The sequence below is a fragment of the Oryx dammah genome, unplaced genomic scaffold (genome assembly GCF_014754425.2).
Source record: "Oryx dammah isolate SB20612 unplaced genomic scaffold, SCBI_Odam_1.1 HiC_scaffold_18, whole genome shotgun sequence".
In the NCBI taxonomy this organism is placed as follows: domain Eukaryota; kingdom Metazoa; phylum Chordata; class Mammalia; order Artiodactyla; family Bovidae; genus Oryx; species Oryx dammah.
This window is the reverse complement of record NW_024070202.1, coordinates 13,016,280-13,030,749: the sequence shown is the minus strand read 5'-3', so window position 1 is coordinate 13,030,749 and position 14,470 is coordinate 13,016,280. Positions and strand designations below refer to the sequence as shown.

The window sequence follows — 14,470 nt, the reverse complement described above, 5'->3', positions numbered from 1 at the left end:
AGACTCATTCCCATTTTCCCTTCTAAATAGGACGTTCCCAGTAATGGCTCAGTGGTAAAGAATCCACCCGCCGATGCAGGAGGTGTGGGTTCAATCCCTGGGTCGGGAAGATCCCTTGGAGAAAGGAATGGCAACTTACTCCAGTATTTTTGTCTGGAAAAGAAACCTGGTGGGCTACAGTCCATATGGGGTTGCAAAGAGCTGGACATGCCTGAGCTACTGAGCATGCACTCAGTAAATATAAACCTAAATTACTCCAACCCTCCTCTTACTCTTGCTTATCCAGTTTTCCTCTAGCAATGGCAAGTAGGAAAATCTTCAAATTCTTGGGAGCGTCCTCACACCTGACGATGATGTGTCTGTTATTTCAACACAAATTGTACATTTTAGTTTCTCTGACTTGATAAAAGGAAGAAGTTTGTTCACTTCAATGACTGGATATAGAAGGAAGCCCATAATTGATTCAGGTAAAACCCAGTGCCCTCAAAGACAATATTGTTGTTGAAGTGGTGTAGAGAGGTAGGTTTTCTTTTCCTATTTCCTATTTTCTTTTCTTCTCACTTGCTGTGTAGGCTAAGAAGAAAGCAATGGAAACGTAAACAAATAGAAAAGTAGAAAATATCAACAACCTTTGGTTATCTTCTGAGACATGTGACAAGCGAGAGAAAATGTCTATCATTTTCTTATAAAAGCTGGTATGAAAAGGTTACCCATCTTCATTTGTCTGTTTTGAAGGTATGGTTTTCAGTCTGGTTTATTTCTTTGGGATGACAAGGCAGTCCCATTAAAAACAAAGTTTTATTGAGGCACGTTCCATGATGATGGTCTGGCATTTTTTGGGGAAATGCTCTGCAGAGAAATTGAGAACTGCCAACTGCTGATAATTCAAGACCTCTGACTTAAAGTAACAAATAGGAACATCTTGTTTGGATCAAAAGAACACTTTATTCACTTTAGGATTAGAGTTATCTTAATCACGATTTCAGCGGGCATAATATCCTGTGCCGGATGAGTGCTCAGTGATGCAGTGGTGCCATTCACGGCCCTTGAACTGGATCCTGGGAAACACTGTTTTGAGACTCTCAATGGCTGTGGTGCTTCGGTGGGGACTTCCTTTGAGGAGAATCACTTGATACCAATAAAGTGACTATACTCTGTTCTCTCTTGTTCTGGGCAGAAGCAGCAAATTCTGCCCCCAAAAGCAAGTTATCCAATTTGACATAGCTTCAGATCATTCAAAAAGGAAAACGTGCTTCCCCTTGGTTAGAAATTTCATGACAACTCCACGGAAGAGAACAGCTTGGTGCGTTTATTCCATGATGCTCAGATCTAAATTTGTGCACTGCCAAAGGTTTAGGCACAGAAAAATTATGGCCTGTGAGTGTGTGAGAGAAAATATCCCTCTTTTGTTATATTCAGTCTTCTGAACATTTAGGGCTTTAGGAATCAAACTGTTGAAAGGAACCCCTTCCTCTGGGATGGCCTGACTTGAAGCTCGCCCCATGCCATGTGAGGCCAGCTGCCAGCCTGTGGACTGGCCACCGACGTGCTCCTGACTGACAGGTATCAGAAGCCGTGATGGTGATGATGTGGATAGAAAGATGGTTGAGGGAACTTCTAGTGGAAGCTTTGATCTTTTAACTTTATTCTCAATTCCATAATTGTGTTTCAAATGCAATTCTAGCTGCCAATCACACTTCACCAGGGTCAAAATTTATTTTTAGTGTCATTTCCATGGAAAACGTGCACTTTGCTCTTGATTGATAGATGTATTTTGACAGTTAATACAGGTTTACCCAGTCAAGGCTTGTTTTAGTGGAAGGTGAAAATAGAAGAGAAAAAAAAAAAACATTACTTCAACAGATCTTAGTATTTCTCTTTTTATTGCATTCGTTGTCTAACAACAATAATACTCATTGGCAAGAAATTTATTTACACTAACAAATTAAATTTAATCACAGGTATTTTTAGATTGGTCAGAAAACAAAGGACCACTGTGATATTTTGCTTTGAATGCCTCTGAAAACCAAAGAGTAAGAAATGGCATTTGAAACGGAACAATCTAGAGAAGTACATATTAACCAAGCACAAGAGAACAATCCAGATGTGGCATTATTGTCTCTCCCATGCAAATGATCAGACATCAAAATGTACAAATTAAAATTTTCAGATAACATGCTATCCATACTTATCAAACTTAAAATGATTTTCAAACAACCCTTTTCCTTTTAGTGGTACAGAAAGAAAGATGAAAATAAATCAACTTCTCAACAACGGAATAGAATTCATTTTCTCTCTCTCGTTTTCAGCCAGCCAGTTTTGTTAGTGATACGCAGGTGAACTAGTGGTTTAACTGTGACACCATTAAAAAATACAAAAGCAGTAGTGATGATCATAAATAATATTAAGGAGAACATAAACATACATGTATTTAAGGGTTTTCACTAAGCACTAACTAAATCTGATGTTGTTGGGAGATGCTATCTAGCTGGAGTGCCTCTTAATTTCCACTTGTTAAGGTGATTTAATCATTTTGGCCAATTGTACTTTCATGGATGAAAGATTAAATTCTTAACAAGAAATCTGGGTGTGTGAATCAGATAGCTGAAGGAAACAGAACTGTACACCTTCCAACAACACACTCATGCTCATATCCACTTGTGTTATGTTTGGTGATGACCTAAACATGTCATCACTCCAAAAAAGAAGGAAATAAATGGCCCTGTGATAGCAACGCTGCTGTCAGAGATGGCAGTTAGTGACTGCAGTGTCACAGTGACCAAATACATTTTAGAGCGTGAGCAAATGCACAGGAACACACAGTGCAATTTTTAGCCAAGGAAACTGCAGTCTGCAGTTGAAAATGCCCAAAGCTGCATAAACGTCTGAGTTTCAACTCAGTAATGTGCAATCTTGACATCAAAGCATTAGCCAAACATGTGAGGAAATTTCATCTTACTAAAATACCGAGTATCTAATAAACCAATTTTACCAAAATATATAAACATGTAGAAGGTAAGTGCATTTAGTAGAAATACATTAAAAAAAATCTCTTAAAGTCTCATGAGCCGTTCAGTGTACACACACACACACAAGTGGCAACAAGGCTATGATACTGCTCGAGGTCCTATCTGACATTACCCAGTTCCACCTACAATTATGTTTATGCCGTGAGAGTGTTGTGTGTGTGTGTGCACGGTGGGAGATATAGTCACACACATGTAGTTCTGTACATCAACACAAATGGCATGCACATTCTTGAGACGTTGCCTCTTGTCCTCTTATTCTTTACCTCATTCATTCTTGAGTTCCTAGCAGTTTGGGGGCTGGGGCTAGGGTGGGCCAAGGATCGGAAATCATGCTGTTTCTTTCATTCCCCACTCTGTAGGTCTGAAAGCAGGTCACAAGCCATGCTTGGTTCACACACTCACACATGTGAGCCTTTGAGTAAACACGATTCCCTCAACACATCCACACAGACATGCACACAAGCACGTAAGGATCCTCTCTTTAGCGTGAGGCAGACCCTGATGTTTTCATGTTCCAGGAGAAATTACTTCTGTAGGTTTTTTCTTTGCTTTCTGACTTCTCCATTGGGTCTATTCGATGCTATTACTTTAAATACTACTGGTGTACTGTCTGGTGTTATTTTTTTTCCCCAGTGTTTTGGATCAAGACCAACTTTCCTGAGACTTCAAATGTCTAAGACTATAAGATCTGCCTGCATACACAGACTGTTCTTCAGGAGTGAAATTTCTGAAGCACATTCATATTTCTTATGACAAGGAGTCTTTCTAAGAATTTATTTCCCACCCCCATCTTCATAATGAAAACAATTCTAGTAGGAAATATGGACATTTCTGGACTTCATCCTTAAATGCTTAGTTTCAGAACAGTGTATAGGTAGATCCTTGATTAAAGGTAAACTGGAAAAGGTATTTTAAAAACTGAGCTTTTCATTTAGAAAGCACTAAGGACTTGGCTCAAGCAAATGACATGAACCCTCGTGTCTGCGGTCCACCAAACTGAAACGCCTCTGAACCACACGGCTCTATTGGGACAGTAAATTTAGTTACTCAAAAGGAAGTTGATAATTTGGAAATATCTTGATGTAATCAAGGAGCTACATCACATCCTAAGCATAGACATTCCTTTCAGTTGGAAACTTCTTGAATACTGTGGTCAAACATGGATTCTCCTCTCTTGCAGCTTGGCCTGCATAACCTTTAACACTTATAAATGAGTTAGAATAGCCACATAAATGTTAATTTTCACTTACCTTTTAAAAATATAATTCTAAAGCATGTGTTAGTCCTACTTCACAAAGAAATTCTGTCTTCAGCAAAAAACCATAAAGGCTAGTTAAGGTGCTAGATCAAAAACCTGGCTTGGGCCTAGTAGTAGATTGGACTGGGATAGCTTAAGACTGCAGGACAGCAGTGACTACAGGATGAAAGGCAAGGGCTCATTTGGTTTCTGTCTTGGCCTCTTAGCCCTTTGATTCCAAGGACAAAGAAGCACCGCTAGTGTGCCCGTTTCGCGCCCCCTACAGGCGGAGTTCGGGATCAGTGCCTGTCACACTGCAGTCTTGAACCGCCGCGGGTTAGAAGTGCTTACCTGCTGTGCAGGGTGGGAAACCCGCGTCAGCCCCAGCTAAAGGACCACAGCATAGAGTAGCTTTGCGGTCATGAAACTAATGGTGGACATCATCAGTGTGTTCGAATGGGCAAAAGTAAGTTTCCACCCTAACATCGCTCTGCAGTAAACTGATTCAGGGGAAAAAAATACAGGAGAAAACTATTACATAACCTGTGAGTTATTTTAAGGGAGATAATCTTAAGAAAAGTAATCTAAGTCCTTTAGTGGAACACCCTGCCCCAGACACTCAGCTCACACAATGCTGTCTACCATCTGGCCTCTCCACAATTCCCTGTCCCCTAAAGCATTACCTGTACCCCCAAAACACTTTTGGCTACTGCAGGCATCATACCGAGCTGTCGTTTAGGGAATACAGTTCATAGTAAGCAGATATTCCCTTTTTGTTCATTTTCTGGCAAATAAAAGAGCTATTCAATACAAAGTCTTTAATGTTCATGAAGCAACAATTCTGTGTTAAATTGTAAGGATACTGAAAACCACTAGCGTTAAAGTAAGGATTGTATAAGACACTGGAACCTCAGTGAGGCATCATGCTCCAGAGTCAATAAAGAAAATAATAGTAAAACAAAATGTTCACAAGATCTGAGGTCCTTCACTTTGTTTTCAAATCCTTTTATCAATCTGTTTACTTTTTATCCTTTGTTGGACAATCAAATCAATTTTACCAGTTTGAATTAGTTAAAATAACTCATTAAGACCTAAAATTACTATAATTTAACTTAAAAAAATCAAAACAGTTAAAATACAAAATAAATGATTTGAAGATTAAGAATTCAATTTGTAACATTGTCAACTGGTCATTGATCTAAATATTGGAAGTGTACAAATAAAGTTAAAGAACAATACTTCTAAGACACTTAAAAATGCAATATAATCATAAATTATGTGCAGAGACTGAAACTTACAGACATTTCCAGTATATACATCCATTTTCAAATATTACCAAAGTGTAAACAATAAGATAATCATCCTTCTATTTCCACTCCTAAAATGAACACAGTGAAGCTTCCAGTATGATCCAGATCACTTTTTCCCCCAAAGATAAGCAAAAATCACAAACATTTACAACAGCAAGCACTAGCATTACCAGATTTTGACTAATTTAGTCTTTTAGTATTGAAAAGATTTGCTGAATTTTGTAGTTAATTGATAGTGGTTCCTGGTTTCTCATGACATTAATAAATAACAAAGCACCACATACCTCAAAATATTAATAGAGATTCCAGTATGGCAGTTTCATTATCATACCCCAAATGAAGATAGAAGAAAAATAGGTAGCGACTTTGATAATCATCAAACCAACGCTACTTTGTGTATCTGAGGATTGAATGGATGGTCTCTACCTAGTGACAATGAGACTAAAGCGTAACAGCCAATACTCTGTTACTGAAGAGGAAACAAGCCTTAGGGAAGAACAAGACTACAAACTTCTAGTTTAGGCAATTTTGAATTTCAAATATTCAGACAAGCAGAAAAGAAAAAAAAAAAGCACAATGTTCAAAATAGGAGATGGCCTATACGGTAAGAAGCCCCTTTAACATAACTTGTTACTTGTAACTTTTGAAAGCTTTTCCCTAAGCTCTGTGTACAGAACATTTTCCAGTGGAAGGTAAGGACAAAGACCCCCTGAAACCGAAGAAAAGGAAGTAAAATACTTGTCCAGGAGTTCATCTGGCCTCAACTCTTGTTTGGAAACTCGTCCTCTGGAAAGTGGATGACCTCATTTTTGCAGCCAATGCAGCTAAGAGAACCAGATACGTGAGCATAAAAAGCAAAAGAGCAACAACAACGGCAACAAAATCCATCATTTGAAATTTCTCGAGGTGAGTTCATTTTCTCCTCCATCTGCCCCACTCTCCTGCACTTGAATTAGTTTGATGAAACACTGAAATCCTTAATACTGGCTTTAAAATAAGGACAGCTGCCTGCACTGCTAGACTGCACCGTGTTTACCACCTTAAACACACTTTTACTGTAAAGTGGAAATCTCCAAGGAATGAAAGAGACCAGCTCAGAAAAACCATTCAAAACATCTCTAAAATATAACCGACAGCTCTCCTTTACGGGAATATTCTGTGTGCTCAATAAAATTGCTTTTCTGGCTGAATGTTAGTCAAATCTAACTTTACTCTAACTGGTATTTCTATTTTTCTTAAAAGTACATTTGTTAAAACTCTAACTGAGCCCATTTGGGAAATCTTGAGTAGAAAATACATGATGAGTTCCTGATTGTGTCACAGTCAGGCTGAAGACCAGCCCGAGTGTTCCCCAGGAGAGGAAACCTGAAAACTCTGGTTTCCTTAAAAATCAATTTCCTGTTCAATTTGTTGGGGGAAAAAAGGAACTGTGTTGTGTGTGTCGGTGCTGCTGAAATACTGAGCATGCAGCAGTAGCACAGGAAACAACAGACCCCAGGGTCCCACGGCTGCGTTAATGCTCGAATTTTTCTTTGTTTGGCTAAATCTGGAGGATAAATGTTACCCTCAGAACCCCAAAGTAATATCCACATCCACATTCTTAAGGCTTTTGCTTCCTTCTGGGGTTAGCAAGTAAGCGTAACTCTTTTCTCTCTTCCTGATGCCTAGCAAACAGGACAATTTGCCTGCTTTTAGCCATAGTCGGTAATTACACGGCAGAGCACCCACATTTCCACGGTGGGGCTGTCTCACAGTCCAGACACCAGCAATGATGGGGGCCCTTTCTCTCCGAGCGGACTCTGCAGCCCTGATCTCAGGGCAGAGCAGTGCTCCCGGCCACGCTCAGTGTCAGGACCCCGTGCTGAAAGTGCATGGTGCCCACGGACAACGCCAGGGTGTGGCATGCTTTTGCTGGACAAGGTCACGCTGGTTCTTCAAGTGACACCACCCACCCAACACAGAGAAACGCTGCTACTTTGCGTCTCTCACAAATGAGATCCTTGGTTTGTTACTAAACCAAAGGGGGCTTGGGATTATTTCAGTAGGTTAAGATTAAGAGTGTACTCTATGGATGCAGAAAATTGCAGTTATTGAACACACGGTTCCCCAGTCTGCCTAGAGCACATAACGCTTGTCATCAGTGTCTTATTTGTCCTCCAGAGGAGAGCAGGGCAGGAAGAGGTGGAAGCGTCTCGGTGCGTGTCACTGCTCACTAGCACCCTCTGTGGCCGTGGCCATCTTCTCCGTCTTCTTAGACTTCCTCTGCATTTGCTCTTGTTCCTTCCTCCTCAGCTTCTCTCTTTGTTTTTCCATTTTCTCCTGGGCCTTCCGAGCCTTCTCTAAAGACACCTTCATTTCCTTCAGTTTTTTTTTGACCACAGCTCGGTCCTGGGATGATGTCATTCCAAGAGCCTGAGAAGGAAACACATACACAAACAATTTGAAAACTGATGACCCCTCTGTTTATGATGAGGTTGATATCACAAGAGAGTCCAAACTCAAGAACTGATATAATCGAAGAGGTAGAAAATGAGGAGGAGCGGGTTACATTTGCTAAAGATCTACATATTGCGGGGCTGAGCTTCACTTGTTCTTTTGCTCTTTGGAGTCCCGAGCACAGTACAATGTAAACCTCAGAAAGTAAATTTTCTGAACTGGTAGTTAATGGGCAAATGAACAGAGAGCGGAAGGGCACAATTCTGCTTCTCCAACCTTTGGGCTGTGGACATTTACAGCCAAAAGTACTGCTAAACTCATCACTATTTTCGAAAGCTCGGAGCAGGCCCCTGCTGCCATCTCGGAGGGCTCGAAGAAGGGCAGGAGGGACTGAAACGGCTTCCCTTCTAGCAATGTATTCACTGACAATGGAGACCAAACATGCCTCCAGCACAACAACGCTCGTGTCAGCATGACTAGCCGTTGCCTCCCTGCAGGTAGACCCATAAAGGAAGCCTGATCATAATGAGGAGCTTGCTCGCTAAGCTTGGAATTCAGAATAAGGGGAGCTGGTTACATATTTTCAGTGTTTCACGACCTTAGAATCAACAGCAGGATGCATCCATCTCCCCAGCCGGGACAGGCCTGTCGATGGGCCTTCATATCCACAGGCTATTGATCGAGCTCTAACCTTTTCAAGTCCGTCAAGATACTCGGCTGTCATCAGCCCAGCAGGACGCCTGGGTGGGGGTGGTGGGCTGGCTGTGAGCTCCTTTTGCCCTTTTTCCACAGGGTAGGTGCCACCTCAGACTCTAAAGGAGATAGGCGGGACAGGTGAAAATGAGAGTGTGATGGCAGGGGAAGGGAGGACATGGCCTGTTGCAGTGGGAGGACGAAGTTCTGGGGAGAACACAGTCCTGGTTTTGGAGTGGTATGCAGGGAACAGTGAGGGTGGAGGAGAAAGGAGTTCAAAAGGGGAGATTCACAGATCTGGATTTTAACTTTAATGTCATGGGAGAGTCCACACTGGCCGTTATTAAAACACACTACAAGGAAGTAAGCAGAGTCAGTTCCTGGACCATGTGCTGTTCGGCAGAAGCAATGGATGAGCCTCTAGCGCTCCTGCTCAGTAGCCTATTGTTTAATTCAGAACCCAACAATTTCCCAAAACTTCCTTTACCACTGGGAAATGATTCAGTGTCCTCTCTGCTGACCGTGGATGAGAAGGGCCTCTCAGATATGCAGAAGGCTCTTATCTAATGGAAACATTTCAGGTGCTATGAGTAATACAGATTACACTTGGCAACATACAGTTCTTTACCTTAAGTTTATTTCCATCCAACTGCAGGAGTTGCTCTCCAGTGATGTTTTGGGCACTGAATTCAGAGACATACTGCTCCAGATTTAGGCTCATTAGCCAGTGAGAAACCTGCTGCACGCTCCATTCATGAACGGCCCGATTCGGATACTGACTGTGTTTGGGAGACTGTCCGTCATCAAGGATCTGAGGTAGGAATGTTATGCAGGGTTGTTAAAGGACCGAGAAGCTGTAGCTCAGTAGGAATGTGATGCTATCGAAAAGCCAGCTCTTGCCTACTAGAGCCACACTTGCTTTTAAGCCCTAGAGTAAACAAATGGGTCTAGCTGTGTGTGACACACACAGTGATCACCTCTACAGTTTCCTTAGGTATTTGGAAATTTAAAAACTCCCCCAAACAAAGCAGCATTTTAATGTAGGAAGTTAATAACTGAAAAATACATTTAATATCACAAGTTTTTACATTAAACCACTTTGGAAAGTTTATCAGATGCAGAAAACAAGTATGTCATTTATCTCTGTATGTAATGAACTGCTCTGCATTGGTCCTCTGCTAAGACATTAGAAATATGTAAAGATACATTTTAAAATATTGAGGTATATATTTTACTTAGAAGGGGAGCAGTAAGCCCTCAAGCATTCTTAGTAGGGGAAATTTCACAGCCATTATTGTATTTGAGCAGCAAGCAAACCTGTAAGGAAGGTGGGATAGGTGATTTACAAATTATCAAATTACTTTTAATAAATGAGGCAAGTGAAGCTCAGAAAGTCTACAGACCTGTCCAAGATTATGCAGCTAGCAAGTGGCAGAGCTCAGCACTTAGTAGTTTATTCTAAATCTCTGGCTCTGTCCAAAACAGGACAATACTATGAATAGTGCAAAGGCAGCTTGGTTTTAAGACCCACTAGGCTGAGAGGAGATGACGATGGTGATAAATCTGGGAGGAGAGATGGGAGCACCTTAGTGACCATGCAGGGAACACAGGAGGATATGGGAAAGCTGAGATGAGGGCAAAGGGGTGAAACACACTGGTCTGTGTCAGGCTAATGGTGGTGGGAGACACACCAAGGGGCTCTGGAGGTGGAGATCCTTTTGAATGTCTTTTCCACTAAGATTGAGACAAGGGCAGAGGGTGAAACTATTTAACATGAGGAAACGCACTGCAGGGGAACACTTCCTGTCTAGTTTGATTTTAAATCATTACAAAGAAAGAAAAGAAGGAGACCCCATAAGCCACCACACACAGCCCACTGAGAGCTCACCTCGTCATCTATCATATCCAGGCTCTGAGTGAGAGAGCAACAAAGGAATCAAAAAGAAAAGCGTTAGAGAAATAGGAAGCACGCATATACAGTACACACTTTCCACACAATTAAACTCATGCCAGGTCTGAAGAATACGGACAGAAAAATGTACGAGGAATAGAAGTTTTACAAAGCAAAAATCATGTTAGAAAGAAGTAATTAGGAACAGATATTTCGGGTGAACACGCACTCCTCTCCCCGGCCCCAGCACGCTTCCAGTACTGGTATTCCTTTCTTCTCCTTATCTCTCGGGGCACGGAGCCGCATGAATTACCAGTGTAACTTTCTGCCTCTCCTGTACACAGTCATCTCCCGAGAAGTCATCACGGCGCCCACTTGACCCTGGCTTCTAAGTCAAGGTCTTCCCTAGTGGTCCCTCCTGATCAGAATCACACCTCTCCCCTCTACCCTGTGATGATCCTCAACCAGGGGCCACGACTGACTCGGAGGGACCACCAGGGGTGGTGGAGAAGGTGAGCAAAGGGAAGGATGGGCTGTGCAGTGCTCAGCCACCCAGCCCCACCCCTCTGTGGAGGGCCATCCCATTTACATGCAAGAAAGGCCGAGGAGTTCCCTGGACAGCTTAAAGGGGCTCAGAGACAGAACGTGGCTTCCATGCTGAGGCAGACAGTGGGTGAAATCACAAGGCTTTTACATCAAGTGTGAAACCATAGTCCTGATGACTGATCTGCAAAGTCTGCCTGAAAACGTTTTCCTCTGAGACAGTTTACAGGTTGCGTGCTCTATCTGAGAAGGCAGCTCCGCCGTCTGTGCTGTGCACATACCTCATCAGATGAGAGCGCCAAGGACTGAGAGAGCCCAGGCGTTTTGGGCTCCGCTCCCAGGCCGCTCAGGTCTGCTGAACTGGTACTGCTAGGACTGAAATCGTCACTGAAGGTAAAATTCTGAAAAAATAAATAAAGCTCAGTGTTAAATGAGCATGGTGAGAGAACCAGAGAGCAGTCTGCTTACAAGCTTTAGAGAGGTTCTTTTTAAGTCATCTTAGAAGAGATGTATATTGGGTTGGGTGGCCTTCGCCCGACAGTGGTTGAGAACTCTAACCTTCTGAGCTGGACACAGAATTCTGGGCTCTTTCCCTATCACATGAAAGGATAGGCATTTTAGAGAAATGAGTCTTCAATCTCTCTTCAAGGGTACAGTATTCATTATCCTCTATAACTGCTCAGAGGAGTAATGTTAATAAGCCTATCTTCTTTGGCCCTAATTGTGATGAGTAACAGTGTAAGTAAAAATACAAGATGGTGTGGGGAGCCTGAGTTATTAGGAACAGATGGCAATCCATATTAGAAAGGTAACTTGAGGTCCTCCTGGGAAGGACTGCTTGCCGCTGGCCGTGATAAACACCGTGAGAAATGGCAGATCCTCTCCTGGATGTAACCTTCAACATGATGAGTTCTGGGGGAGGTCACAATCTGACATTACGCTAGTAGTTACATGCTAAAATACAACTCTTGCACAGCACCAGTGGAGTACCAAAGAGGCTGGAGCATGGCCAGACACACATTTCCAATCACCTGGGGTTGGAGGAGGTCAGGTGTGTCAGAACTTTATGAAAACTTCCCCAGAACCTTATGAAAATGTTTAGTGGATATTACAGTCAAATAAACTCACAATGACTACATAGTTGCATTTGTGAAAACATTTTAAACCAAATTCTCGAGAGTCTCTCCAATGCAAGATAAGGCTGGAATTATTCAAACAACATTCAGATTTCTCAGATCCAAGACTGAAAATGTTTCAAGACCAATGTGGTCTGCTGCTGCCAAAACTTCTTTTGCTAATAATTCTAGAAGCATTGCCTTTTCTGGAATTCTAAGCACCTGACCAACACCATCTTGTTTCTTATTCCACTTCCTTAGGAACTGGATTGTTACAGTTTCCCATTAGGTTCCCTTGCATTGCATTTAGTTGGCTGTCAAGAATAAAAACCATGGCAGAGGCTAGAGAATTCAGTACCAAACTCCAAAGGTTTGCTAAAACTTCAGAAAAGGAGATGAAATCAGAGCACAAGGAGCTAAGCTAGGAAAACATTTCAGCATGAGAGCGTTTAGCACAGCACATTACCATTTGATACTGTCAATGGAGATACAACCTCAAACTCTGTCAAAACATTATGAGCTGTTGACCCCAAGAAAAGAGTTAAATTCAAGTAACATTAATCACAGGTTACTGTTTGAGAAAGAAAAGTGAACACAGATAAAAGGAGACCAAACAACACATGAAAGTTAGCTACCACATGTGTTTCAATAAATTGTTAGGTAAGGTTTGCAGCGTCATGCTGGAAATAACTGTCATGCATTTAGAAACAAATAAGCATATAATTCCCCACTCTGCTAAAGTTAAAAAACTGGTGATAGAATGATCACAGTTTATCAACATGGAAGTTTGATTTAAAAGAAGAAATAAGTAAGGATGCTATGTCATTATTGATTTGTTTGAAAGGGTTTCATTTAGATATATTGAACACATATTCAGTCTCAAATTTATTTGTTTTCTAGTAAATCTTGAAGAGCACAGCAAAAATAGTTTTGTAATTTAATTTAAAGTGGAATACTTGGTAAACAGATTTATCATATTGTTCCAGGATTCAAAGGCATCTTTCCCAGCATGGCTTAACTGTCAAACTGAGATTAAATAGCAATATGTGAAAAGACAGGCAAATTAAAGATTAACGTACAATCTAGAACGAAATAGTATTAAAGAAGGTGGTGGTTAAATAAGGCTTTCTTTCTCCCCAACACAAAAATACCATGCATTGCTTATTGCAGTGTTATCAGTGGTTTCTCAAATCCAGAGTACACACACAAGTTGAGAATGCTTTCCAAAGACTGAAGAGGAGGAAGGATCGGGGTTTTCTTGTTTGCTTTTTAAAATCCACGTGTTTTCTACCTTAGACCCCTTTTTATCTGAAATTAGAGCTTCAGGAGAAGGCTGAAGGGGGCTTGCAGATGAAGGCAGATTCCTGAAGGAATAGTATCCTTTTCGGCTTTCATTAAACCACGAGAAAGGCAGGCCAGTTGAGCGTGTGGAGGCCTGAGCAGTGGAGGATGGCGTTGGTTTCCAGGTTTCCAGCCTGCATCGGAAGATCCTGGGTTATGAAAAGAAGAGGTGTGTTAGACAAAGGAAAAGGGCAGATGGAAAACTTACTGAACTGAATTTTTAAGGGACTCTGAATACAGTTTGAAGTAGTAGTTTGAGAAATTGTTCTACACAACAGAATATAAATTTTGCACTTTTGACTAGAACATTAATCTTTTTTTGCATCTAAATGGATGTTATAACAATGATAAGTATTTTGGTATCACCACTGCCATGATGACTTTTTTGAAATGGGAATAAATGTGTGTGGATAAATTAGCATCAGAGAGGGGCACAGTCTTTTAGGAACTGCTTTGAGTTAATGATCACAGTGTTCCCTTCATTCAGGTCACACAGCAGTGCCTCACTGCTAGTGACATGAGCTCAAAAGCAGCATTTTACCCTGGCCTCCTTGGAACACAAGTTCCCAAGAGCCTGAGACTTTAGAAAATGATATATTTCATAACTGGAAATTTCTGGGCTCATGATACTTTAAGCAGAATACACACCTTACTGGTTTTCATCATGATCTTAGTGCCTTATCATAGGAGGAGCACCAGACTAGAGGTCCTGAAACCCTACTTGGATGTCCAGGGTCTTTCACTTCCTGTGTACGTGACCTTGGGCCTTCTTTGCCTCTATTTCCTCATCCATGAAAGGTAGATATTTTATGTAACTTATATGTGGTTAAGAATTAAATTAGATATGTGTGAAAGTGCTTTGAAAACTGTAAATG

General features: G+C 41.4%; 1 protein-coding gene across 16 annotated transcripts in view; it reads right to left on the bottom strand.

Moving 5' to 3' along the window:
* Window positions 1–1,862: 1,862 nt before the first annotated feature.
* Window positions 1,863–14,470, bottom strand: part of PPP1R9A (protein phosphatase 1 regulatory subunit 9A) — a 349,172-nt gene continuing 336,564 nt past the window's right edge. For 7 of the 16 annotated variants that reach the window (XM_040260454.1, XM_040260459.1, XM_040260460.1 and 4 more), the window contains 5 exons: window positions 13,546–13,744; window positions 11,421–11,540; window positions 10,594–10,617; window positions 9,334–9,516; window positions 1,863–7,988 (listed from right to left, as the gene is read on the bottom strand). In XM_040260454.1, coding sequence (XP_040116388.1) covers window positions 7,779–7,988; window positions 9,334–9,516; window positions 10,594–10,617; window positions 11,421–11,540; window positions 13,546–13,744 — 736 coding nt within the window. In that variant the 3' untranslated portion in view covers window positions 1,863–7,778. The remainder of the gene's footprint in view (window positions 7,989–9,333; window positions 9,517–10,593; window positions 10,618–11,420; window positions 11,541–13,545; window positions 13,745–14,470) is intronic. The other 9 variants (XM_040260457.1, XM_040260462.1, XM_040260465.1 and 6 more) reach the window with 4 other exon arrangements.